The sequence below is a fragment of the Sardina pilchardus genome, chromosome 14, assembly GCF_963854185.1.
Source record: "Sardina pilchardus chromosome 14, fSarPil1.1, whole genome shotgun sequence".
Lineage (NCBI taxonomy): Eukaryota > Metazoa > Chordata > Actinopteri > Clupeiformes > Clupeidae > Sardina > Sardina pilchardus.
This window is the reverse complement of record NC_085007.1, coordinates 31,937,659-31,965,496: the sequence shown is the minus strand read 5'-3', so window position 1 is coordinate 31,965,496 and position 27,838 is coordinate 31,937,659. Positions and strand designations below refer to the sequence as shown.

The 27,838-nt window shown below is 39.9% G+C and overlaps 1 protein-coding gene across 2 annotated transcripts; it reads left to right on the top strand.

Moving 5' to 3' along the window:
* On the top strand, positions 1-27,628 carry tmem38b (transmembrane protein 38B). 2 transcript variants are annotated; one of them, XM_062554471.1, is made up of 7 exons: positions 202-335; positions 9,240-9,285; positions 15,324-15,480; positions 19,916-20,100; positions 24,859-24,946; positions 26,120-26,237; positions 26,920-27,628. In XM_062554471.1, exons 3-7 carry the CDS (start codon positions 15,374-15,376, stop codon positions 27,220-27,222), a joined length of 801 nt encoding a protein of 266 aa, XP_062410455.1. In that variant the 5' UTR covers positions 202-335; positions 9,240-9,285; positions 15,324-15,373; the 3' UTR covers positions 27,223-27,628. The 2 variants fall into 2 exon arrangements, with proteins under 2 accessions (XP_062410454.1, XP_062410455.1); XM_062554470.1 differs by lacking the exon at positions 9,240-9,285 and having other exon boundaries at positions 1-335.
* Positions 27,629-27,838: the final 210 nt, after the last annotated feature.

Below are 27,838 nucleotides of genomic sequence, written 5' to 3'. Positions count from 1 at the left end.
AACGTAGTGTAATCTATCCGGTTGCAGTTTAGATCAGCTGTTCCCTCTAGGTAACTGCGGAAGCTTTACAGCTCATACCCAGCTGTGGGAGTGAACAACACTGATGAAACTGGCGTTCTGTATGATAGTGGAGCTGGGCGGCTACGGTGGAGGCTAGCGGAGATTAAAAGGAATAACATCATTCAGCGGCAACAACGTCAAAAGAAGAAGAATGGATTTGTTTACATTACTGAATTTGGACGAACTGTCGCTTGGACTGTCCAATCTACAAATGTTCCCCTTCTTTGAGACAGCTCATTATATTATATCAGTGATGGCACTCCGTGAACAACCAGGTAACGTTAAGTAACATTATAGTTCGCCTACTTTAACACTGTGCCTTATTGAAGACTCGATTGTCCAAAACGTCTTTATCATTAGGGATTGTTACCAAAGTCTTTTTAAAGCATAAGTGTCTCTATTGTTACAGCAGTTGGTAGGGTACTACTTGGTTCAGTGCAGATGACTAGGCTAGAGAAGTATCGGATCACTGTTTAGGTGACGTGCACCTTCAGCCGCGTGACATTGTTAACATAATGTATGTCCCACTCGACAGTCAACGTACAGTAGCCTAAGCAGCAGCTATCACTTGGCATTTATTTAGAGCACGCCTGTTTGGCGGCCTATTTATGTTCGTTTAGTTACAACCTTAACAAAGAATTGTATCTTCTATTGAATTGTGGTAGTTAGTTTGTTTGAATTCTTCCGGTGTTTGAAGACATGCTAGTGGCTTCATGCATTTGTTTGGGATTGTTGCAACCCAACACTCCGAGGGATTATCAGATTAACAGCTCAGATGTATGAAAACAAAATGAACCACGTACATCATTTCGACCGGACTGTCAAGTCGAGGCATATTATCACTGGTCTTCAGCTCTTTTCTTTAGTACTTCCGTCTCGAGATAATTCATAGGCTTCCTGCAGCTATCTGCCTTCAAAGTATTCCTGTTGGAGCTAAACTAGAATTATGTAGCCTTGACTACAGTTTACCAAAATAAGACATGGGGTCATCTAACAACAAAGTGCTTGACTATTCAACTTTTGTTACCAAGAATATTAGAAATATGAGTTGTATTAGGCGTTGTATGAGTTGTATAGTTAATAGGCTAAATGTTCATCTAAAATTAACACTCTTCAGTTATGATTCAGTTTCTATTTAAAAAACAAATAAATGTAATGATGCTGCACTCATACCCTGGACACTAGAGGTGAGCGTGTTAGCAAAGTTTGCAGATCTTGTAAAGTGTAGAGAAGCACTCACTGCACAGGTAGACTTACTGCTTGCTACAGTTACGCAAGCATGTCTAGTTAGGAAATCTGGACTTTAATCTGGCTGTGAGTATTTTTAAAGTGTTTCCTAAAATGAGGAAGAAGATTCTGGATTGAAAAGAATAGTCACACACTAAAAGACATAATACGTTATAGATAAACAATCTATAGTCTATCTAGACAGATAATAGTGCTAGTAGCCTAAACCTCTGTGCCTGTTGAACTAGATAGAACACAGCCTAGCTCTCTATGTGCATAGCAAGAGAGATTTGAATTTGCATTCCATGTTAAACTATAGGCTACACATTGTCTAGTCCACTGTTTTCATCTTTGCATCATGGTCCACGTGGGTTTGGTACAGCCTGTCTGTGTGCTCTGTTTGTCTTCATTATGAGAATTGTCATAGAGACAGGTGCTCTTTTTTTATTACAGTGTTGACCTTCCCACAATCCTCTATTGTATTCCTGCTGGTTGTTGGCTTAGCTGCAGGCTATTTTAAAATGGCATTCTGAGTCTGCCCTGCTTGGCATCTCCCTCCCATATACCCCTGTAACCTTTTCCCCTTTGTGACTGTTTTGGGGTCAGTGGAATGGCTCTACATGCCATAAATGTTTGTTGTGCCTAAGCAAGTAAATAAACTGAAAAGTAAACTGAAAGTAATTACCAACACACTTGTTCTAAGCTTGTGGTCATACATTTTTCCCATTGTCCATTTGGATGATGAGCAGTTTCATTTGCTAATACAACAGCATGAGTGAATAAACAGCTAAATATAGAAATTAATGAATAAACAAAAATATCACTTTTCCGAGGCTGGCACTAGATGGGCCTTTACAGCTGTATGTGATATCCCCTACTTTTGCAACGTGTGTGTGTGTGTGTGTGTGTGTGTGTGTGTGTGTGTGTGTGTGTGTGTGTGTGTGTGTGTGTGTGTGTGTGTGTGTGTGTGTGTGTGTTTGTGTGTGTGTGTGTATGTCTTCATGGGCCTTGCTTGTTGCACAGCCAAGTTGGAACAGGACGGGTCCATCCTCAAAGTGTTCCCTCAAAGTTGGGAGCATGGAATTGTCCAAAATCTCTTGGTTAATACTGAAGCATTCAGAGTTCCTTTCACTGGAACTAAGGGACCAAGCCCAGCTCAGGGATGGCCCTCTCCTGTCCCAACATGACTGTGCACCAATGCACAAAGCAAGGTCTATAAAGACAAAGATGACAGAGATTGGTGTGGATGAACTTGACTGGCCTGCACAGAGTCCAGACTGGGAGATGGGGGAGGGGTTTGTACAAGTGGGCTAATATAGCCAGTAAACCGTATAGACAGTGTAGGCAGTAACACATTGGGCCAGTGAACAGTCAGTAGGCCTACACAGCATTGGTAAATGAAGTCATGGAGGAGAGTGAAGATGCAGACAGACTATGCAGAGAAGTCTATCTCTCCTCTTTCCTTTAGTGAAGCATTGAAGAGTTGTATGGCCAAGGGTACAAATGACTTCCTCAGTCTGTCAGTTGTGCATAGCAGTGAGCATAGTCTCCAACTGGTCAAGCTGTTCTCCTTAATGATAGTGCTGTGGAGTGAATCATGACAGTCATTGTCCAAGATGTTGATTAGTTTAATCAGGGTCCTTTTGTCTGATATTGAAGTGATGAACAAAGACCAGCCAAAATCTCCAATAAAAATTGTAACAACTTTGAGGGACGGCTATGACCATGCAGGATCATCCAGGCCAAACGTGATTTTGCTGCAACCTATTCCTGTTTATGTAAAATTTGAGCCTCTTACATGGTTTAGTTCTTGTGCTATGGGCTTCTAAACTTTGACAAAAAAAGAGGCTGGACAAAATCAAACCCCCCCTCCCCCCTTAAAACTGGCTATATCTTGCAAAGTACTGTATTTATCTTACATAAAAGTGATTTTACAGTGTGCCTCCTGGAAAACATAGGTACACCTGAGGTGCGTTCAAATTTGGCAAACAGTGGCGAACGTTCGTGTTGAACATGTTTTTTTTTTATAGTTAAATTTGATCGATTTGGTCACGGTGTCAACAACAGTAATTGCATTGTTGCGTTCGTCAAACCCACGTCCAGTTCCACTGTATGTTCGCGGAGCACTACCTCCTCAGACTGTTTGTGATTGTTAGCAAACGTTCGCCAAAAACTCAAGGCTAATGGAATACTGTTTGCGAGTGTTCGCAAACGTTCGCCTATGTTCGTGAACTTGAACGCACCTCTGGTCATTTTTTCATAAAATTAGAAGTTGAGTTGGCCCTGGTTGAATTGGTGTGGATGAATGATGTGGATTGTATGATGAAGAATTTGCAGTTGCTTTGTGGGATCAGAGCACACAGGGTCTGAAGAATATTGGTGGTTTTCTTGTCTCTTTGCCATCCAGCTTCAAGAGTGTTACCTGCTCTATAGCTAACTTGATTGAATTAACATTGGATTTTAAGTCAACTCATAGTGTCTTAAAGGAATAGTTCGGTATTTTACATTTTAAGCCAGTTTTCTGTATTGCCTATGAAAACGAGTGTTTGACACTGAAATCTCGACGATTGAGCCTGTTTGTGGAATTTGGCAGCTTTAGAATGGAGCTCTGTATGGCTTTAACATTGCTCGCTTTGTGCATGGACTATTCTGTCCTTAAAACACCCCTAAACGTTCGTTTTTAAAAAGGTGCAGCTCACCGAGTGGTTACTGGTCTTCAACGATCTTCTATAGCAAGTTTCGCATTGAAATTCAAATTCTGTTGTGCTACATTAAGGCCTGAACACACCAACCCGACCGGCTGACCGTCGGCAGAAAAGCAGTCGGACTATCAGTCGGGCTCTCGTCTCCCCTGGTCGGTCAAAAAAGTGCCACTGCACACACCGAAGCGACGCCGACACCGATTGTATGTTCTGCGCGTGCGTTAACTCAACAACACAACAACACAAATAACACACAAGCAATGGCAATAAAATAATACACACTATATAATTATATTTATATTTTCTTATTGCTTAATCAGAGAAGTCCGAAAACTAGTTGCTATTAGTTCCGCGAATCCTGCATGATATATACTCGGCTCGGCTGACTCTGAAGCCTGCAGTTATGGGTAATGTATCAGAGTTCACGCACATGCAGAACGTACAATCGGTGTCGGCGTCGCTTCAGTGTGTGCAGTGGCACTTTTTTGACTGACCAGGGGAGACGAGAGCCCGACTTATAGTCCGACTGCTTTTCTGCCGACGGTCGGCCGGTCGGGTTGGTGTGTCCAGGCCTTACTAAGACAGCGCTAATACCGAGTTTTCGTATGCGCAGAATGCGAACGCTGTGCTTTACTATATTGCGTGGAATTTACTAAGCTGTCACTTCATTATGTTAACAGCGTTCTTCACCGCCCGTCCCCGCCCCCTCTACAACGTGTGCATAGCTGAACCACAAGCGCAGTAGAATATTGCAACATTAAAAAGAATCAAAGTTTAGCGATCTTACATGATGCAAAGATGTCAACGAACAGCGACAGACAGAGTAGGCCTAGTAGCTCTACTAATCCACTTTAAAAAAATAAATAAAATACTTAGCCTACTGCACGTAGACTAGGGCTATGACTTAATACCCACACTTCTCAATCTGTGTCTATGTCGTGACTCAGACTATGTCGTGAAACAATACGATATTAGAAAGGCAAACGAAAGTTAAGGTTGCTTTTGACATAGTAGGGCCTACAATGTAGAAAACTGATGCTCTCAATACTGATTCAGCTGTCTCTAAAAGTTTTTATAAGAGACGCAGTCAACCGCAATTTTGGATTACACCTGCTTTTAGCACCTCTCCTCCCCTGTACTTGCGTGTTACACCCATTTTCAGCTGATCCGCCCAGGAATTAATGCATGACACGGAAAAGCGCAAATAGCCATTCTCAGCTCCCACGGCAGGCAGTCTGCGCGTTTCTCCCATTGCGGCCTGTATATCCTCCACATAATACGCGCATGTTACGCCTGAAATGGGCGCAAAACATTAGTACATCTGGCCCTCAGACTTGTAACCAAAAGGTTGCTGGTTCAATCCCTGACCAAGCAAGGTACCTACCTAGCCAACATAATCAGCATAACAAATACAGTAACTTAAAGGGACACTTCACCGATTAGCATTAAGCTTTGTATCTTTAGAAAACCAGTCATGTTTTTGAATGGTCGTGCATCATTCCCTCAGTTTGCCTTGAGATGGGAGAAATACGGATTTCAATGTTGGACAATGTTGATTTTTACATGTGGGCTATAACATATGTTCAGTTCAAAAACGATAACCAAAACCAATTTGAGAAAAACAGGCTCCAAGTAATAATGAAAAGAAGGTAGGGCCTACTGAGAGAGTGTGCATATGTGGCCCACGGAGAATGTGCATACTGTATGTAGCCCAAATTAGATTTTGCCATTTCTTAAGTTTGCAGGATAAACGGCAAGCTAACTTTTTACTTCAACTCAAGCTCTTAACTCTAAGCTTCACCTCTTGATTACCCCAGTTTCATTCTACTAATGTTGGTGCTACATTTAAAAGTACAATTACCCATTCAGTTTATCTTTACCATGAGCAAGTTGTTTGTTTAACAAAACCACACAGTACACTACCACCAACATATTTTCAAGTACAATTTTGTTGCTTCGTCTCTGGCTTGGAAAATTAGTTTGTCTTTCAAGTTTATACAGAATATAGCCTAAATTATACATTTATGGGTGGCCTGAAAGAAGCTCTACAAAATAGCTAATCTATTGAAAAACTATCTGCTTCAGAAAATAGTTACGCCATCAAGCCACTGAGAAATGTAGTTAAGCTACAAAATATATTTCAAAAATGTATTTCAAAATATATTTCATCCTATCTTTGCATGTATTTTCACCCTATATTTAAATGTATTGCAAAAATATATGTCACCCTATATTTAAATATATTTTCACCCAATATTTAAATGTATTTCAAAATATATTTCAAAAATGTATTTCAAAATATATTTCATCCTATATTTGAATGTATTTTCACCTTATATTATACATGTATTTAGAAATGTATTTCAAAATACTGTATATTCTGACATATATTAACATACAATCTTGAAAATATATGCCCAATATATTTCTTTTGTGTATGGGATTACAGCCATCAATCTGTTTGGATATGTCTCTATTAGCTTTGCACACCTAGATTGGGGAATATTTGCCCAATCTTACTTGCAGAATTTTTCAAATTCAGTCAAATTATATGGGGAACGGCGATGGACTGCTTTCAAGTCAATCCACAGATTTTCTATAGGATTTAAGTCAGGGCTCTGACTTGGCCACTCAAGGACATTCACCTTCCTCTCCTTTGTTCTTTTGGCAGTATGTTTAGGATCATTGTCGTTGGAAGGTGAATGACCTGCCAATCTTCAGCTGTCTAGCAGAGGGATGCAGGTTTTCCTCATGAATTTGGGTGTAATTGACCGCATCCATTTTCCTTTCTATCCAGACCAATTGACCAATAGTCCCCGCTGAATAGAGACATTCCCACAACATAATGTTGCCCCCACCATGCTTCACAATAGGCTTGGTGTGTCTTGGGTGGTGTACTGGGTTTGGTTCTTGCCAAACATAGCACCTGGAGTTCAGTTCAAAAAGTTCAATCTTCGTCTCCAAAAAGTTCAATCTCAGTCTCATTTTACCATAAAACCTTTTTCCACATGGTAGCAGAATATTCCAGATGTGTTTTTGCACGTCTGTGACATCAACTAGGAATCCTCAATAGGAACTGTAAATCTCCTGTCAGGGAGATATTAGTCTGGAGCTAGCCTGGCCAGTGGCCACGCCACCTAGATCTCCTTTCAGGGAGATAGTCTGGAGCTAGCCTGGCCACGCCCACCTAGATCTCTTGTCAGGGAGATACTAGCATGGAGGTATTATATATAACTGGAGAGCGTGACTAAGTCCTGCCCTCCATTCAAATGGCAGAGGCTAGGCTAGTAAATCCGGCCAATTCATAGTCAACGCCTATTAAACACTGGAGCTCGGATCCAGCGCCAGTCGGCTCTGACCATGCGCCAAGTTCCCAAGCTGGAAATGACGCATGAACCAATATTGATTTTTATTGGACATTCTGCAAAAAGAGAGTCATCCTCCAGTTCAGACGGTGGCAATAACGTGCAAACCTTGCTTGCCACGTAACAAGAAGAAGAAAAAGTTGCAAAATGGAAAAAAATGGCCAAAATTTTTTCAAAAATGTAATTATGTGCAAACTTATGTTTCCTGACTGCCCATGCTGTCTATTGTCAGTTTGTAAAGTTTAGGCAGTGTAGGAAGTGATATTAGAAATCCCTGATCAAGGTGATTGGTTAGGTTGGAGAAATGATTTAAAAGTTAACGCAAAGTCTATGATTGTCACAATGCTAGAGCTAGTAATGTTTCCCAATCGTTAGTGTCCAGGTTATAGGATTCCTGTTCCCAACTGAGACGAGTGGAATACACAGTCTCACGTTGCTGGCATGTACAGTATTTACCGTAAGTTAGGGAACAATACAGCAATCCCACCTGAAAAAGTAGTATCAGCAATTTGATGTGACATAAATGGATGCTATGTGAAATTTTAGAGATTAGACTAGATGCACCTGGCAGACATTACAAACCAAGATGCAGATTAAATTTCAGAGAAGAAAGTGATAGGAAGCCTTGCTCAATGGAATGAAGTACACTAGACCCTGGTGGCAACAGGTCACCAAACATTTGTCACAAGTAGATTTCATATAAATCACCCAATCTGGGATTGTATCCCATTTTTTGTTTTGGAGTTCCAATTTCTGGTGGATTATTGTGTGTTGGTATGTGACCGGTAGGCTGTATGCATTGTGAATAACAATGCACATTGTTATTGTTAAGTTCAATACACTTCCCCAGTTAAAGTACAAAAAATGACCCATACTGTATATGGAGCAATTTTCTCCTTGGTCAGATAATATGGGGATTTTGACTTTTTACACGTATCAAACTCTGTTGGTAACAAATGACCGTACATACTTTTGTTGTCTGATTTGAGTTGTTTCTGTGATCTTTGATGCTGTTAAGAGGGTAATCAATGAGTTATTTTTATGGAAACACTGCAGCTATTAATCATGGCCAAGATAAAAGATAATGAGGTGTGAATTGCAAATTGTAGTTGTATTAGACAAATCAGCTGATCCTGAGGTTGACTGCAAGGGATAGAGAAGCACACTCAAACAGTGTGAGGACATGACATGAAAACATCTCTGAGGCAACATTATCACAAGATGAGGAGCTTCATACAGAGCACACTATAGAGATTCACCATCTCCACCTCTCACTGAAGCATATTTCTTCACTAAGCATTGTGGGCAATGATTAAATGAGCACTCATGTAGATCAATCCTGCTCTTTTCACCAGATACATAACCATCTATCTGTAAAGGGAAAACTTAGAGTCTTATGAAGCTGTTGTGTGGTGTGTCAAAATGTCATTCACATAGATTATTCCTGCTTAATCATTATTAGATCTTATTATCATAAACCCAGAAGTGTGGTTAGTCTCAAAAACAAAGGCAAATGTCACGTTATTTAACGTCAATGTAATACTTTAAACAAAGTTTCCTTCATCCCCTCATGTAACCTCAGCTGATTTTGTAGAGCCTCTTACATTTGTAACAGTTCAATTATTTCCAGCAGTTCAGAACTTAACTTTCCTTTCAAGCATGATTTTGGATGAAGCTGAATGTTGTTGCACAAGTTGTTGACATTTTTGCGGAATAGGAATAAGAACTGAGCAAATATTCTAACTTTCATTCTTCCCCCTTGTGGCCCCTCTGTGTCCTCTGCAGTATGCAGTGCCTCCTCTGATTGATTTCGTTTGCTTTGAGTTAGCTGAAGTTCTGAGATTCCTGTCAAAAGTATCTTTTATTACTCTTGTCATTTGTGTAGGTTTTTCTGCCTTTGCCGATGTTGCTGTTCATGTCTACATAGACAGGTATGTGATAAAGAAATGATTTCATTCGGTGTTCGTCAATGCCATGCTGTCAACTCACCCTGTGCTCCTACTGTGATCCACATAGACACAAGTTTCTGCTCTAGAGCGACTTTTGTCTGGGATTTACGGTGCTGCATGCTTAACCAGCCACTTACGTTGTTTGTGCCAGTATCACAAATACATGGTTAAGTAGCTTCTCAGGCCTTCATTATTGAACTTAATGTATCTTATCAAGTGTCTACTGATGCACTCAGAGAAATAGTTGAACGAAACTTTAGTTTCAGTCTCAGCCTTGTGATAACATGGTTGTGTGTAGAGTATTAGGGTGTAGTTCTTCATCTGATTTTATACTATGAAATTTTACAGCAAAGACATTCTCTTATATCTGTTTCAATTTCCCATTTATAACGTACAGTAGGTTACTTCAAGCAGATGAAAACACATTAATTACATCCCATGCTTAACGATACACCCTACATACAAAATACTTTCATTTTGCCATTCCATTGTTTCAGCACTTTACGTTTTGTAAAACAATATGTTAGACTATGTAGACAAATGTAACTTGCTTTAGACAGGTAGGTGCACTCATCTGTTAGATCAAGTCGATGCAAAAACCATACCATGCTAACAATACACCTTACAAAATATTCTTATTTTGTCATTTCATTGTTGAAGTACTTCTGGTGTTTTCATTTTGTAGAGTTATGCTATGTTAGGCTGTGTAAACTTGCCTCAGACTGGTAGGCAAATTTACTGTCTTGTCCGTCATATCAGAATAGACAAATAAGGTTTTGTTCAATTTGGAAAGTGACAAACAAAAGTTTGATGTTTCCCATACTTTTTACATAATTTTACATAATTTTGTATTGTCTGTTTTTAAGTCTATACTCATTTGTGTAATCTCAAGCATATGTGGAATGTATTTTCAAGGGGACAGTCACCTTGACTCCCCTCAGCCTTGTCTCGAATTTTCAGATTATTAAATACAGGCTACTGTTTGTTTACAATGCGACACAATATAGTTTATTAGGGAAATTTGCTGCTTATATGCTGCTCACATAATGCATTCACAGTAAAAACACAATGTAATATTTTTTGTGTGACTTTGTGACTTATTCTTTTATCCCAGTGTAAATGATGCCCAGAGAACACAAATACAGATTAATTGTCTGCTGTACATTGCTGTAGATTTAATAAACAAATGTGAATGAGTGGAGGAAGTAGCAGCCTGTGCACATCCTGCCCCCTTTTAAAATCTTAATTTGCTGTTAATCCAGATTAGCAGTGCAGCCAGTGCTACCCTTGGCATGGGCTTTGCCAGGTAAAAGGCATCTTATCTCAGTCTGATTCTGACTGAGCACTTTTTTCCTTGGCAGTTTTTGGAGATGTGTATAAAAAGTGCAGTTTAAGGTACCATAGGTACACTCCCATTGTTCCCCTACCTGTCAGTCCACCAGGGTGGGAATTATACCAAGGCCATGAGGCCATGGCCGCCGTTGCCCTACACTTTGGCCTTGATGCCCCCTGAAAAAAAACCCATCATAAGGCCACAGTGGCCTTTATGCCCCTGACTTAGGGTTGCCAACCATTCAGTATAATACGGAATCGTCCCGTATTTGACACGTAAAAGTCTTGTTCCGTATTGAACTGATACAGAACTCTCTTTGAGTGAAATTAGGTCTGGTGCTTCACCTGATAATTTGCTGTGCAATTGATCACGCAATCGCGGACCGACAGAAAAAGAAAGCAAACGTTTCTGCAATCAGGAGGAAATGCTAGCCAATTCGATGTGATTAAACATAGAGGCATACAATTAAGTGGTGGTATGAGCTTTCATTGAATGCATGCTTTCACTGCTCATGTTTGAGGCTGTGTTAGTGTTTCTCAAAGCCTACAGCGGCTAGCGGGTCTATGTATTTGTGTCGAGATAACCCTGAAATGTAAAACCATCGAATTTTACTCAGTGGCCTTTGTGCCCTGTCATGTGGCCTTGGTGCCCCTAAAAAAAAAAAGAAGGTGAAGGCCAAATGGCCTTGCCCCTAAAATGACGAAATTCCCACCCTGCAGTCCACTATCTGCTGTTTTGCCCCAGTGGCCCAAGTGGCTCGAACTGAGACATATGCTACACTTCTGATAACAATTTTGTTTTAGATTATTATCAGCACAACCTATTTGGGCTTCATCTGAAGCATCATCTGTTTATATAAGATGAGATCTACATATGCCATATGTCACATGCTTATTTTGCATCTACAACATGTTGACATCCTTATTTGTGACCGTGCAAAGCGAAACCAGTCGTTTCGGTAAAATTTACAAAATGAAGTTATTGTGCTCACGTGAGCGGCCATAAACTAAGCTTTCCAATGATATGTATATCGAGGGTATTACACAAACTATCGCTAAGCTAACCGCATCCAAAGCTGACATGGTTCTCCTGTCACGATATGCCAGAAGAGGAGAAATCACCACCGTGTCCTAATTGTAAGCGACTGCGCGACTTTCGTGTTGCGCCGGATAGTTTGTGTCCACATTGTATCCGTTAACATTCTTTAATGAACCTTTGTTACGTCATGAAAAAGTTCATGTCAAGGCGACGCGACTAAAATAGAAATGGACAGAGCGACAAAACAGGGTTGAAGAAGTTGCGTAGCAAAGCAACTTGTCGCGTTCGGTCACATCGCATTCAGTCAGGACAAATTTTTCAAATACAGCGATGGAACTGATTTTGTTGCACGCATTCGGTCGCGTCGCTTGCAGTTAGGACATGGTGTAAGCAGCGTGTGGACAACTGGAATGACTGCAAATGTGTTGAATCTTCGCTGGCTTTAACAGTCAAGACTCCGTGAAATGAGTTCACGATATGAAACTGTCGAATTATGCGAAAACGTGAAATTCAACATTTTAACCCGGAAGTTTGTTTATAGTGGATTTTCTCAAAGCTGATTTCGCTTTGAATGGTCACATTTTTCATGAGTGAATGTCCATTTTCTGAAAGTATACATTTATGGTGGAATGAATGAGTAAAAGTAGCACTGTAGCTGCCTGGCAGCTCTAGCTGTTGACTGCAGCAGCTCGAGTGAGGTAGAGCAGATTTTCGTTTATTTCTCACTGACTGTACTCGGTGACCTCAAGGAACAGAGTACTGTGTCAAAAATTGGCAGCATTCTTCTTTAAACAAGTTACAGTACAGTATGTTAAGGCATAAGAAAATGTATAATGAAAAAATAGCAATAGCATTTAGGAAGTATACTGTATGTGAATAGGAATGTGCAGAATCAGAATCAGAACAAAGAACAACACTCAACAAATGAAACATAAGAAAAATAAAAATACAGAATCAGTAAGATTAGAACGTAGGGCAGTAGAATAAGGCTATATGTGTATAAAAAATAAATAAAGTGTGTACAATCTTTATTTAGTTTGAAACCTTGAGGTGAGCCAATCACCCTTAGTATCAGAGGCCATGAATAGTCAGGCACATGATCCCATTTCACATTAGAGCAGGGCTGTACGCTGCGAGCACCTCGTCGCAAATGCGAGTAAATATATATTAGTGCTAATTGAAAATATGAAATGGGAGCACAGGTGCGAGTACTGAATTCAACCCTTTTATTCGTATTTTGCTCCTAAAAATCCACACCAAGTGGATCAAAGTATAGGCTAGCTAGTACAATTTTCGTGCATCATACAAATTTCATAGTTGACAACTCTAACGCTCCTGGCTGGAAACTCACGCTTTCAGCATCAACCTCGCTGTCTCTCACACACGCAAGAAATGTCACTCCAAAACCATTCTTCTTTTTCTTCAATCTGTTCGTTATCAGTTGGTGACTTTGTAGCGATTACCGTTGAAACGGCAAACCATGATAAGAATGTTGACTATATAGCCTACAATTACCGTGTTCATTTCAAATATTATTATTATCACGGTTGATAAACACGGTGTGGAAACCGTGTTAGCTTCACCCCAGCCTGAATTTGACATAGGCCTGGTTGACTTCTATGAAAGAAATCCGACTGATTCTGTTGTCTAAATGATGGATTTAACCACGATTTGGTGTAGGCTACACCTGCTTTAAAAAGGCGGAACATTTTCATTGCAAGCATCATAGCCACTCTGCGTCTTTGGAGGTTACGTTCACATTAAATCCATTCCACTAACGTTATCCGAATACCGTAACGTTTTATTTTGAGCACTGGTTGTCACTCATTGGATATAACAGAAATAGCCTACCAAACTCCAAGACGAGTCATGGTAGAGTAAGTTAAGCACCCAGCCAATTAAACATGACCAAGGAAAAAGTGACAATCAGGATGCCATGCCATGGTAGGCTAAATCAAGTTAACGTTACTGGACAGTGGACACTCATCTTTTCTATTACACCAGAAATATTTGTCTTTACCTTTGTTAGTTTTTTGAACATTTAAGTTATTTAATGAAAACATGATGTATCCTTGAACTATGCTTGACTCTTTTCCTAAAACTGAATGAAACCTAATTATGTTCAGTACATCTTAAAGTGACAGGCACTCAATTAGACCTACACACCACCCCTGTAATATCATTAAAGACAAGTGTAATCAATATGAAGTATTCAGTTTACTGAATATTTTAAGCTATAAGTAATTATGCAGATCCTAAAATGCTATAAATTGTTAACAAAATGTATACAAATTCTGATTTCAAAATATGAAATAGAAACAAGACAAGCCATTTTCTGTGTGTGTAGGGTTTGAGCAGAGACTATGATTGCCACTGCTGTGAATGATCTGTATCCTGCTTAAGGCAAGAAGGTTTTCAAGGAAATGTCATAGTGCTCCTAAATTTTTTTCTGTGCTCCTAAACTTTTTCATTTAGGAGCACCTGTGCTCCTAGTGAAAAAGCTTAGCGTACAGCCCTGCATTAGAGGAATATTTATTTAAAGGAATATTCTGCCATTTTTGGAAATAAGCTCATTTTCTACCTTCCCTCGAGCAAAACAGTCGATATTATCTTTTTCCCGTTCATCCAGCCATTCTGTGAGTCTGGCGATACAACTTTTACAGTAGCTTCAGCCTAGCATTAGATCATTGAATCGGATTAGACCATTAGCTTCTCGCCTGCTAGCATCATGCCTAAACGTGACTAAGATTTCCAGTAATTTTCCCATTTAAAACGTGTCTCTTCTCAAGTTAGAAAGTGCAATAAGACCAACTGAAAATGAAACCTGGCGTTTTTCTAGGCTGATTTGACATGGAACTACACTCTCATCTGGCGTAATAATCAAGGGAAGTTGCAAACGTACCATGGGCGCAGTGATATGGCTATGGCTATGGCTATGGTTATTTAGCAGACGCCTTTGATATCACGCACAACTTACTGTTTGTTGCCTATGGGGACTATTTTCATATATCACTGCGTTTGCAACTTCCCTTGATTATTACACCAGATGAGAGTGTAGTTCCATGTCAAATCAGCCTAGAAAAACGGCTTTGAGCTTATTTCCAAAAATGGCGGAATATCCCTTTAAGACATTTTGGAGCCTGTATAGCGCATGTACCGTGGATAATGGAGCTGCATAATCATCACATTATCTGGTTCCCTTTTAACGTTAATGTTTAAACTGCTGGTACAGTCAGTGTACTGTATGTGCAGTATGTTATCTAAAGCTAGGCTGAACCACTGATGATTTAACCTTTGTCATATAACACTTGGTCTGTTATGTGATCCTGATAAGCCAGTACAATTTATGGTATGCTAGGGAGGTCATTTTTCTGTATTTTAAATCTTTTCAGGATGACACACTCTTCTCCACTTCCTAATTAAAGTTTAGATATTCCCCATATATGTGGCATTACATTTTGTTCAGTGGTTGCTGTGAAGCTAATGAATTGTTTTTACATGATAATGCATTCAGGTGTGCATATTGATTGTGACCGTCAAAGCCCTCACACAAATTATGTTTGTGAAGACGGTAAAATTAGTCATTGTTAATATGTAAACTCATCTGCTGTTTAAACTCAGTTGTGATACTCATGATTCTGGCTTGCAGGGGTGTTGGAGGTCGCCCACCGGAGCCCATTTGCTTGCTGGTATAGTTCGATGCTCTTCTGCTTTGGGGGAGCCATTTTGTCTGGTTTGATGCTGGCTGAGCCCCCTGTGGCCCCACTCTCCAATACCACCAGTGTGCTGCTGGCCTCCCTGATGTGGTGAGTACTTTGATAATCTCATTTATGTATTCACTGAGATATTTATGAAATGGAACCCCTTTTAGATACAGTGGGGAGCACATGTATTTGATACCATGCTAAAACAGGAATAGAAAATCATCATTTGACAATTGATCTTAATGCCTTAATTTAAAAAATGAGTAAAAATCAAACCGCCAAGATCACCAATTTTCTTTGTGATTGAAGAATGTATCGTAAATAAATAAATGTTTTCCTTAAATGCTAGGGGAAGGAAGTATTTGACCCCCTATGTAACCCTATGGGAATTTAACACATAGGGGCAGGCAGATTTTTATTTTTAAAGGCCAGATATTTCATGGATCCAGGATATTATGCATCCCAATAAAGTTCCCTTGGCCTTTGGAATTAAAATAGCCCCACATCATCACATACCCTTCACCATAGCTAGAGATTGGCATGGTGCTTTTTCCAGTAGGCCTATTAGCCTGTTTGATTTGCATTGAGCTCTTCCCTGTAAGGCCCTGTTGTTGCCGATGAGACTAATCACTGTAGTGTCATCTGCAGACTTGATAATGGTCGAAGCGTTTTAAGCCTTTATATGAACATTTTCTATTGTCGGGGTACATACTACATTGTGAAATTGACATAATAATCTCGTAACGGTCTTATCGGCTGAGTAATTAACGTTTTTCCGAAGTCAATGCTAAAGTGTTAAAGGCGCATGCGTCCAGCGAGAGTAAAGCGTCGCCATAGGTCAGACCAAGGGGGCAGCGAACGTTCTGAGAGTGTAGACAGTATGGCGGCCGCCATGCTAACGAGAAGACCGTGGCTAGCTGGCCATTCCATTGAATCCTATGGGGCGTAAGCGCCACTTTGACATCAAATTACGTTAGAGCTGAAGCGTTTTAAGCCTTTATATGAACATTTTCTATTGTCGGGGGACATACTACATTGTGAAATTGACATAATAATCTCGTAACGGTCTTATCGGCTGAGTAATTAACGTTTTTCCGAAGTCAATGCTAAAGTGTTAAAGGCGCATGCGTCCAGCGAGAGTAAAGCGTCGCCATAGGTCAGACTCGGTCAGACTACGTGCCTACGTCACATGTACGACAACTGAGCCTGCGCAGGAGACCTATGACGGAATAAGAAGACCTAAAAAAACCGTTGAAATTTGCTTCCTCGGTCTCTGCTGCCGTCTACGTGATAGCTCTGTCCATATCTTTTACTGTCTATGGGTCAGACTCGGTTAGACTACGTGCCTACGTCACATGTACGACACCTGAGCCTGCGCAGGAGACAAGAAGACCTAAAAAAAAACGTTGAGATTTGCTTCCTCGGTCTCTGCTGCCGTCTACGTGATAGCTCTGTCCATATCTTTTACTGTCTATGTGTCAGAGTCTAGTAAAATGGAAGCAGCCCGGGTAGCGGTAGCATTTCTTTTGGTGGAAGCACTTTTTATATGTTTGCATTTGCAAATACATTATGTAGAGGAACAGAGACATGTTAGGGCTCAACTTCAACTCAACTTCGCCGTCTGTCCACACAAATAAACCTCGCGCCATTGCTGGTTTGAGAAGGAAGGAACAGGAAGTCGCTCGTGTTAGTCGTCGTTGTCGATGAGGCTTTTGATTGGCTTGCATGGCTTTCTCCTTCCTGCTACACTGCCGCCCATAGGCTTGGCGTAGTTATGATGACTCTCAACAGCGTATTTATGCGGATTAATGTACACGGACACTATTTTGAAAACTATGTGTGTGCACGATGTTATTTTGGAAAACGGAGGGAGGGAAATATTCGTTTATCAAAATACCCTGCTATGTGTAAACGTAGCGTTGCAACTTGCCTTGCCTCTTGAATTCATCTGCCAACACTAACGTTAATGCATCCCTGAACTTGAAACTCTTCTTCTCCAATTGCGACATATGCTGTCAATCAAAGAGTCCAGCCACCTTGACAGTTCCTCCACTGACTCTACACTGAGCTGAAGTCCCGCCCCTTCCGTTTGCCTCCATGGGACCTATCTTTGGATTTTTTTATAATGGCAGTCAATGGAGAAAGATAGATTATTTTCTGGTCCCGATTGTCTTGTGCCTTGAATTACCCATATGATATTTGTCAATTTTAATGACAATTTTTCATGTAAAGACATTTGAAAAGTATGTCGTAACTAGTGAATTACAACATTGTGAAAGATCGTGTTTCCAACGACTACAAACATCAGTCGCGTTAGTGACGTTAGACCAATTCACAGCCACGGGCGCCAGCAACAGGTCTTATTTGAGCTTCCCCCTTGCCGATGAAAATATCATGAGTCAGAGGATTAAACACATCAGATAAGTTGTATTTCATTCATAGACTGTACAAACATTACTGTTAAGTGACTTAGCTGACAGCAAGATGTAACTGTTAACTAGCATAATAGCTAGCTAACTAGCCAGCCTCTCGTTTGCTAGTTGGTGACGTGCATCGTTTGAGACGAGAGATGTAGTCCACTCTACAGTATCACACAATACCAAAACACTGCTCCATCACGCAATACCACAACACTGCTCTACAGTATCACGCAATACCACAACACTTCTCAATCATGAACGGATTCGCACAAAACTTACATAACTTTTAAAGTCTAACGAAAAACAGAACTTTATTAATGTGAAAAATTATCTTTTAAATTCCCACACATCATATGTGAAATGCACGGTCCAACTCGAACGGGACCAAAAAATAATTGTTATCTCTCCATTGACTCCTGTTCATAAAAAATCGTGAAATAGGTCCCATAGACCGGAAGTAGAAGGCTGTGACTTCGGCTCTCTATGTGATTGGCTCGATAGAAGTTTAATTTTTCCAGCTTGCAAGCCAACGAGTTGCTAGACTAGCCTAGCAGCAAATTACATTTGCTACCGCTAGCTTGTGTCTAGATTTCTAGGCTAGGTGTTGAATGCTGAGCTAAAGTCAATGAACAGCATTCTCACATAGGTGTTGTAATTGTCAAGGTGGGACAGGGCCGATTGAAATGCTATAGATATGGCATCCTCTGTGCATGTTCTGACGGCAAGAGAATTGGAAGGGGTCCAGTGGTATGTGCTAGCATGCCACTAAAAACATAACCCACTCTAAAGTACCAACGAGGCAAATAAATTATAACGCCAGGGAGCCATATTTGGACATGAATATCTTAAAACATATTATTCTTGGCCTGCTCAAACTTTGTTGGACATGTTCTCAGTATAACTGGACAAAGTTGTACTGCATGTCCATTGGCCCTATAAGGCCCTAGATTCGGTACAAATGGCAAAAATGAGTGACATTGACGGTACTATAAAGTATGTTTTGTACCCACATGACATCAATCAGTATTGTTGTGCCAATATTCAAGATATCCCCAGGATAAGAACATAAAAATAAAATATAAAACCTTTGGTTTGCATTTTTTGGTCATTGGACAAAATTTGTCATAGGACAAACAAAGTATATGGGGTAGCTGGTAAACACCTAAACATCTATATGGAAATATTTGAGTATTTAATAATTGAGTGTACAAAGTCTTAGGGCTGTAGTGATTTTTAGTGATCTTAAAGGCCTGGCCGGAGACACAAGGATTAATGCGTGTCCAGTCCACATTCGCTAATTTAATGGTGTGATTTTGTGATCAGACTGACTTTCCTAAACCTGTGGGTAACTAGCATACTGTAGCATAGAGTATAATAATTAGAGTATAGTATAATCATTTGAACTCATTGGCAAAGTAAAAGTAACTTCACCGGAGTGGTTTGGGTCTTGTTGTTAATGGCTGCTTACATTTTGTGACCATGAGTCTTCAGCTGTGCTTTATATGCACCTTTCGCTTTAGTATACAGTAGCAATTTTTGGAAGTGTTGCGCTTGGCACCGCACCGGGTGTATGATGCCTCAATGTTGTACCACTGAGAGTCCTCAATATTGTACCGTGTGTCCTTCACAGATAAATCCCTTAGTTCATTATTACACCTCATTGTTATACCTCATTCTTGCTCCTCCTGAGTAACTCTATCTTGTTCCTGATTAACCCTATCTAATAATCAATGGAACATCAACATCTTTATTTGATTTGACACAGAATGACCCATCTTATGCTAACGTCACATTACAGTCACCTCTGCATGGTGCACCAACTAGTGCAATGGTGTATGACGAATGAGTGAATACAAGACAGGATTTGGTAGATACATGTAGATGGATGGATGGATGGAGGGGTGTTGTTCACAAAAGCACTCCGGTGCAAACATTCATTCCCCAATACCATTGTACACCGCTGCCCTCTAGTGTGCATTACATGAAATAGATAATCCAGTAAATGTTCCTAAAATACTAGAGGCTACTGACTTCTTCTATTATCCTCTGATGAAGGTTTATACAGATATGAGAATGTGTGACACAAATACTACATGTGATTTTTTTTTGTCTGACAGGTATCTGGTGTTCTACAGCCCTCAGGATCTTATGTACTCTTGTGCATCCATAGCACCTGTAAGGCTGGTGCTGGCTGGAATGAAAGAGGTGACTCGGACTTGGAAAGTTCTGGGGGGTGTAGTCCAAGCCCAGAAGAAGTATGAGAATGGACTGTTGGTGATGATTGCAGTGGGCTGGGCCAAAGGTATGCTGTACATGAGACATGACTATCATATAGACAACACTGTTTGATTAATTGTTTGCACCAATAATGGAATGTACTGTACTGTATGATGTGTCTTTGAATCAGAAGTGTTGCAAAAGGCAAAATATATCACAGTCTTTTCAATGAAATTCATCTTTTTTCTCATTTTAAAAATAAACTGTAGAATACAGTCAGACTTAATACAGCCCATGGAGTTCTGTAATCAGGGGCGTTTAACTCTGGGTTAAACATGTGTGATTATTGGGGAGGGTTGTATTGGCTTGCTTTGATTATTGGGGGTTTATTGATTTATTGATTATAAATGACCCACGTGTCATCCAGCAATTCCCCTATTTTGTATGATATAGATTTAAAAAGGCAGTGGAACTGGATTGACCTTCGCAATGCGCCTCACATTCACATAATCGAGGCATAAAAATAGTTCAGCTTTTGAAGTTAAGTTTTTTCAACGATGGGTCTTTTCTTAGTTGCCTGCCTTAGCTAAGTCAGGGAGTTAGCTATTTAGCTCAATATAACATAATATAGCAACAATATGTACACCATTTCCACCTTTCATGTTTTTGTCACTACTTTGGAGTACTCTCATTTTGGAGGTGAACAAAGATTTTAAAGGTTTTAAACTTTGTTTATGTTTAAATGTTTCAGATTTTCACAATAATTTTTCGAAAGTGTTCACTCAATACAGCCAATCAAATTTGAACAGAAAGTGAGCTCATATCTCAGTTTGATGTACAGTATGAAGTCCAAACTTGGTAAGGAGACTTGTTACCTGATTGTGAGGACACAATAGGAAATTGGCATAATTTGGCCTCTATAGGAGGTGCTGCAATACAGGAAGTAAGCGCATACCTTATCAACGCTTTGACGTCTGAAGTTCAAACTTGGTATAGGGACTTGGTATCTGATTGTGAGGACACAATTGGCCATTGGAATCACTTGGCATCTAAATTGGGCACTACAATTAGGAAGTGAGCTCATCTCAGCAGTGCTCCGAAGTCCAAACTTGGTACAAGCCCTTGGTACTCGAACACATAAGGAAATTGCCGTAATTTGGCCTCTAGGGGCACTGTGATATAGTTAATGAGGTGATATCTCAGCCATTACAGTACCCTCCAGAATTATTGGCACCCTTGGTAAAGTTGACTAAAAACAGGTATGAAAAATAATATGCTGGTGATTTATTGTAATTTATTTCAATAAAACAAAATGAGGAAAAATCCAACATTGAAAGGAAGCAAATTATTTTGAGAAAAAGGAAAATCTCATAAAGAAATAAATATTTTTAACAAGAACACGTCACTCACAATTATTGGCACCCCTACTTGTAATACCTCCTTAAAGGAATACGCCACGCAAAAATGAAATTAAGCCAGTCTCGATCACCCCCAGAGTAAGAACAGTGAAAAAACCCCGATTAAAATCTGTCCGTGCATTGTCCTGCTTTGGGAGCAGCGTTTTTAGCTTTAGCTTAGCGCTGTTGCTGTAAATGAAGGGAGTCAGTTAGCACGTCCTCCAAAAAAAGTGACCGAGACATCTATTGACGTGTGTTCAGAACGAGTACAAATCATAATGCAAAATCGAACAAGGCTATTACCTGGGCAGACATTTACTTGGATCTATATTCAGCCTCATCACAGGCGAAGCACCGCTAAATAGGCGCAAAGTTCTCACGTAGCACTTGAAAACTTCTACATTCGACTGGAACTTCACGAGATGTTGCTGCGTGAGAACTTTACGCCTATCTAGTGGTGCTTCGCCTTAGATGAGGCAGTATATAGTTAGTATATAAGTAAATATCTGCCCTGGTAATAGCCTCGTTCGATTTTGCATTATGATTTGTACTCGTTTTGGACACATGGCTCCCAAGATATATTTTAAAAGAAATGTAGATGTCTCGGTCACTTTTTTTGGAGGACGTGCTAACTGACTCCCTTCACTTACAGCAACTGTGCTAAGCTAAAGCTAAAAACGCTGTTCCCAAAGCAGGACAATGCCCGGACGGATTTTAACCGGGGTTTTTTCACTGTTCTAACTCTGGGGGTGACAGAGATTGGCTTCATTTCATTTTTGGGTGGCGTATTCCTATAAACCTCCCTTTGACAATGACACCCCATAAAGATTGAGAATACAAAGTAAGGGATTTAAGACCATTCATCTTTACAAAACCTTCCCAGATCGTCCAGATTCCTAGGTCCACACTTGTGCATTCTCCTCTGACTCATTCCACTGTTTTTTTCTATGGAGTTTAGATTAGAGTACTGCAATGGTCTGACGCTTGATTTTGTGTTCAGTAAACCATATTTGTTTTGATCTGGACATTTGTTTTGGTTCATTGACCTGATGAATGATCCAATCATGATCAACTTTTAGGGCCTTGGCAGAGATAGTTTGATTTCCTTTGAAAATGTTCAGGTTTTTCTTGGTGTTCATGATAGCATGCACCTTAATTAGGTTCCCAAGGCCTTTGGTAATTAAAACAGCCCCACAATAGCACAGCCTCTCCACCATAATTCTCATTAGGCATGGGATTCTTTTCAGTATAGTCATTCTTCTATGTACGCCAAACACTTTAGCCAAAGAGCACCATTTTTTTTTCATCTGACAATAGACCACACTCCCAGACATGTCATGGTACCATTCAGTAACTCCTGCCATTTACATTGTTAATGAAATGACTGGACTGGCTTTAACCTGACATGCCGTCTAAATAATCTAGTAGCAGTGAGGTCACTTTTGAAGATATTTTTGAGGACTTGGTGACCCCAAGATGATCGATTTGTCTGTAACTCAGTGGTTATGTAAGGGATAATCAACGACGCGCCGTGCGTTTATAGGAAAATAATGCACGTTCGAAGTGGTAATAAGGACCCGACGCCGCAGGCGGAGGGGACTTTACACTTCGATAAGTGCATTATTTTCCTATAAACGCACAGGGCGCGGAGTTGATTATCCCGCTTATACCACTGCTACTATCATTTTCGTTTATATTGCCGCTGTCTTAGATACAACGTTGCTGTTTTTACTGTTACATTCACATTGGCGAATTGATATTCAAGTGTAATAAGCCCAAAAAAAGGAACTATTTCATAGCCGTGCGGTATATAGAAAAATAATGCACGTTCCAAATAGCGCATCACAATAGGAAATTTGACCAAGCAGTGGTATAATATGGATTATACAACAATTGGGTTCTATGAAGCTGTTTCTTTGTTTCTGATTGGCCGAGAGACGTTCCATGAGTTGAAATATCCCACGATAATCCACTCGGACTTTTCACAGCTAATAATAAATCACTCCGCGATACAATGTGAAGTTGTGAAGTGTAAAACGAACTGTCACGTTGCATCCAAGCTGAAATACAGACGCTCAGAACATAGAATATGACGGAGGTGGATATTAGCTAGTTGGATGGCATGAAGGCTAAGTAAAACAGTGATGTTTCAAAGCTAAAAGCATGTCCTAACCAGACGCAATGCGATCTAACGTTTATTAGGCTACATTGCTTGACAACGGGAGAGATAGAACTAACGACTGGCTTTTGGCCATAGCAACGTGCTTTTAGAACTAACGACTGGCCTTTGGCCATAGCAACCATTTAGAACTAGTAATTGCAGTTTTTGTGGCGGAGAGAAGTAGTTCTACAAACAAGACAGTTTTAGCGATTTAAACGTTTACATTATAATGGGAAATTAGCGCAAAAAACAAGTGGTAGAATTGTTGTATAAAAGCAATATAGCACTCGTGGTCGTGGGTTGTTGCTGGATATTCCCACGGGTGTTGTTGCCTGCGCCACTCGGCCTCCGGCCTCGAGGCTACGGCCGAACAACACCCGTGGGAATATCCAGCAACAACCCACTCCCACTCGTGCTATATTGCTTAAATGTTTTGCCCATCATACCATCCTCCATACTGTACGTGGAGTCAAGATAGCCAAGGGTCTTTGTCCAAGCATGTTTGTCACATTTCCAGATGATTAGAACCTTTTGACCATCATTTTAACTTTAAATATAGGCATTTTCAACAAAATACCTAGTTTCCATAGACATTCTCCTACTTACAAATGTCAACACACTTTCTTTTTATTTCAATTTAGTGTATTCTCTTGTCTTTCCAATGTTGACAAATGACTAGAGGATTTAGCCTCTGAGTGACTTCATTTTCATACCGTAGTGAAAAAACCCATCATGAACTACTTCTGAAAGTGACACTCTGATTTACTTAAATAAGTTGCAGTTAGATAGGAAAATGCTTGTGTTAAATTTTATACAAACGATTTTTTCAGGGGTGCCAATAATTGTGAGCAATGTGTTTCTGTTAAAAAATATGGATTTCTTTATAAGATTTAACTTTTTCTCAGAATAAATTTGCTTCCCTTCCTGGGTGTGTTTTTCCTCATTGTTTTCATTTTGGGAGTACAATAAATCACCAAAAGATTGTTTTTTATACCTATTTTTAGTCAACTTTACCAAGGGTGCCAATAATTCTGGAGGGTACTGTATTTACCCAATTGCCATGAAAGTGGCTGTGACGGCTTGATCATGCCATAGCAATGCAATTTCTGCTAGTATACTGCTAGGCCCCCCACATTGCCGCTTGCGGCTATATTTATTATTTGTTTTTGAATACAATGTATCTGACAATGGATGATGCCTGGTGTGTATGCATGCTTGTGATGTTCCAAACTAACTGCAAAGTTAGTTATTTTTATACATAGCAAACATAATTTATCTTATGCAGGTGCAGGTGGTGGACTGATCAGTAACTTTGAGCAGCTTGTTCGTGGGATCTGGAAACCTGAGACCAATGAGCTCCTGAGAATGACCTAGTAAGTCAGATGGTGCTCTTTTAGACAGACATCACTCAACATCATCACCCTAGTCCAAATTGAACAGGATCATGTGAAATACCATAAATGACCAATAAAAAGGCCAATAACAAGATGGCCTTACCTCAGACTGTACTCTGAGTTAGGGGCCTGATGAGTTTGCTGTTCATACAATGTGCACTAGCAGTGAGCTGTACAGGTGGAATAATTGCCTTGTATATTGCTTTTTTTGTATTCCCTTTTTTTCCCCTCTGCACTTGTCATAGTTCCCTGTCCCTGCCACTTGAAAAGGCTGCATCTGAACAAATAATGGTCATGTCCATTCATCCAGTACAATCAATAGCCAAGACCTCATTGACGTCATTGATTCAAGACATCATTGTCTTATAGCCTCATAGCATTCACTGTGGTCTGGAGCTCTTACTAATGGTCGCAAATTTGGATAAGATTGTAGTTAAGCTCTAGCCTGACCAGCCAGACCCACATCAAGATGTAGGTTTTGGGAACTCAGTGTAGGCAGGGCTCAATCGGAGGGGTGGGATAAACGGTTGTCTTTCAAATTCCCTCTCCACGCAATAGGAGAACGCTATACGAATCATCATCTTGTTTTCAAGTAGCAGGATGCATAACCGTCGCAACTTCTGGTCGCATGTCAGTCACCATTATGTTAAGCCCGCCCACTGACTCTATGCACGATGTGATTGGTCCGGTTATTCTTCCATTTCCCAGCTCCCAAGCTCCACGGAGCGTTGCTAGACTGCCGCGGCAGCCAAATTAGATTTGCTGCCATTAGGGACGTCTAGATTTCTAGGCTAATTAAGCTCAGTTAACCTTTCATGGCACAAATGCTGTGATTATGGTAGTGAAAGATAATATAACTAATCTAAAAACTAATCTAACTAGGAGAAACAGGGAATCACATTCCTTACTATATCCAAGGCCTATGCAACTTCTCCTCTATTTTCCATAGATAATAATCAGTTGCTTGTTTTCAAACAATGCCAGTGGAGTGAAAACTGAGATAGGAAGGCAGTGTTTGATTGTCGGCTGGCTGATTTGCATGCCCTCCAATGGAAATGTATTAGACAAACCTGCTCAATGTTATTTTAGTATCTTGTCATTCCTACACAAGTATTTAATCATCTGTTGACCATCAACTTTTGCTATGTGCAGTCCAACCAAGATAACCCTGATTGGAGCAGTATTGTTCGCCCTACAACAGAATCACTATTTACCCCTGAAGAAGCACCATCTGATGTTAATCTACACCATCTTCACTGTCATTAACAAGGTTTGACCATCCTTATTACACTTTCATGTATTCAACTGTCTAGCACTCTTAAGCACTGTTAAAAAGTATTATATACTGTATATTTACATTAACATGAACATTCTATAGGATATACATATCATTAACATTACATGACGTACTGCAGCTGCTCAGGGAATGGTATAACTTAGAAAACTTAGAAGTCAATTAGTACTGCTGTGTATAAAGCTTGTGTCATTCATTGAGTTATAATATGCATCATAACACTCAATTGTAAGTTATTTCTTTGTAATTTCTGAATGCATTTGTTATGTCGTATGCTATGTCATTAAAACATACGACTTCATGACTTCATCTTGTCCAAATGCACCAGCCATTTTTCATCTATAAGTCTCTTTCATCTGCTGCTCTTTTTGAACACGGTTGACCAGGCTGACACAAGTTGGCCAGGTATTGCAGAGTCCCATTAGCAAGTTCTTACTGATTTCACAAGGCTTTTGCATCACTTCTCAGCGTGTTGCATCAGCCACCTCACTGATGGAAGACTGTTATCTGGTGTTGTTTTACCGAATGCTGAAGGTTTTAAATCTCATTTACCTGATTTTCTTTTATCCTTTCCCATCATTCGCCCTCATTAGCCATGTCCAGTGCAGACTAACACGACTCCACTCTGAGATTCTCCCCATTTCTCTTCTCATCATAGGCAAGGATGATGTTGACTGGATCTTCTTCCTCACCGTTTGCTCTCATGGAGTCTGCTATGTATCACATGTTCTTTGCTCGTCCAGCAGCCTACTCCCCTCTAGCTGAGGAGGGTTCACAGGCCCAACTCCATTCATCTAAAACCCCTAGTGCCCACTGTGACGACCCCAAGAGCTCTGTGCAACCTGACGCAGACAGTAGCCCTTCTCATGAGTCCAAGCTCCAGAAGAGGAACTCAACCAATGCAAAGAAGGTAGACCAGGAGGTAGGGAAGGATCCAAAGTGTGACAAGAAAACAGACTGATTAATGGACATTCCCATCCTTTCCTATTTTTTGACCATATATCTATATTCAATGATTCATAAGTTAATTGTATGACACAGGATGATATTGTAATATATTTTCATATTTATAATGAAATCACAGGATTTTTACTACTGCTTCAATGCATTGGTATTTTAAAGGATTTTGATGAAAAACTGTTCCTGGTTATAAATTACCCTTTTATTTGTTTAATTTATTTTATGTTTGTGTGAGACGGTTATGATTTTATAAGAGATTAACATACTTATATACTGTATATTTTATAACATTTATACACAAGAAAAAATGTCTGCATGGCAGAATTTCTACTGCAGTGAATGTAGCATCCCACAATCAGTGAATGAAATGCAATCAATGAATGGAGTAAATTCAGTTGCACTTTAAATGTGTCCTGTGATTTTTAACTTCATAAATAGCTGTATATGACTCTCATAAACAAATTGTATTTTGCCATTGAGTATTTATGCAAACCGCAAGATGTAGACAAAACATAAACAATTAAAGTAAACAGTTTATTAACTGTACTTTAACACCTTTTGACAGTAAGAGCTCAACTGGCAGGGGAAAATAAAACCTGAATGAGAATAGGATCTTC

Bases quoted from the DNA above. Each gene is read 5' to 3' on its own strand.
- tmem38b (XM_062554470.1), top strand. From the start codon at position 212: ATGGATTTGTTTACATTACTGAATTTGGACGAACTGTCGCTTGGACTG. The intron at 24,947-26,119 runs GTAAGTCAGATG...TGCTATGTGCAG, and splicing joins GAGCTCCTGAGAATGACCTA to TCCAACCAAGATAACCCTGA. The intron at 26,238-26,919 runs GTTTGACCATCC...TTCTCATCATAG, and splicing joins TCTTCACTGTCATTAACAAG to GCAAGGATGATGTTGACTGG.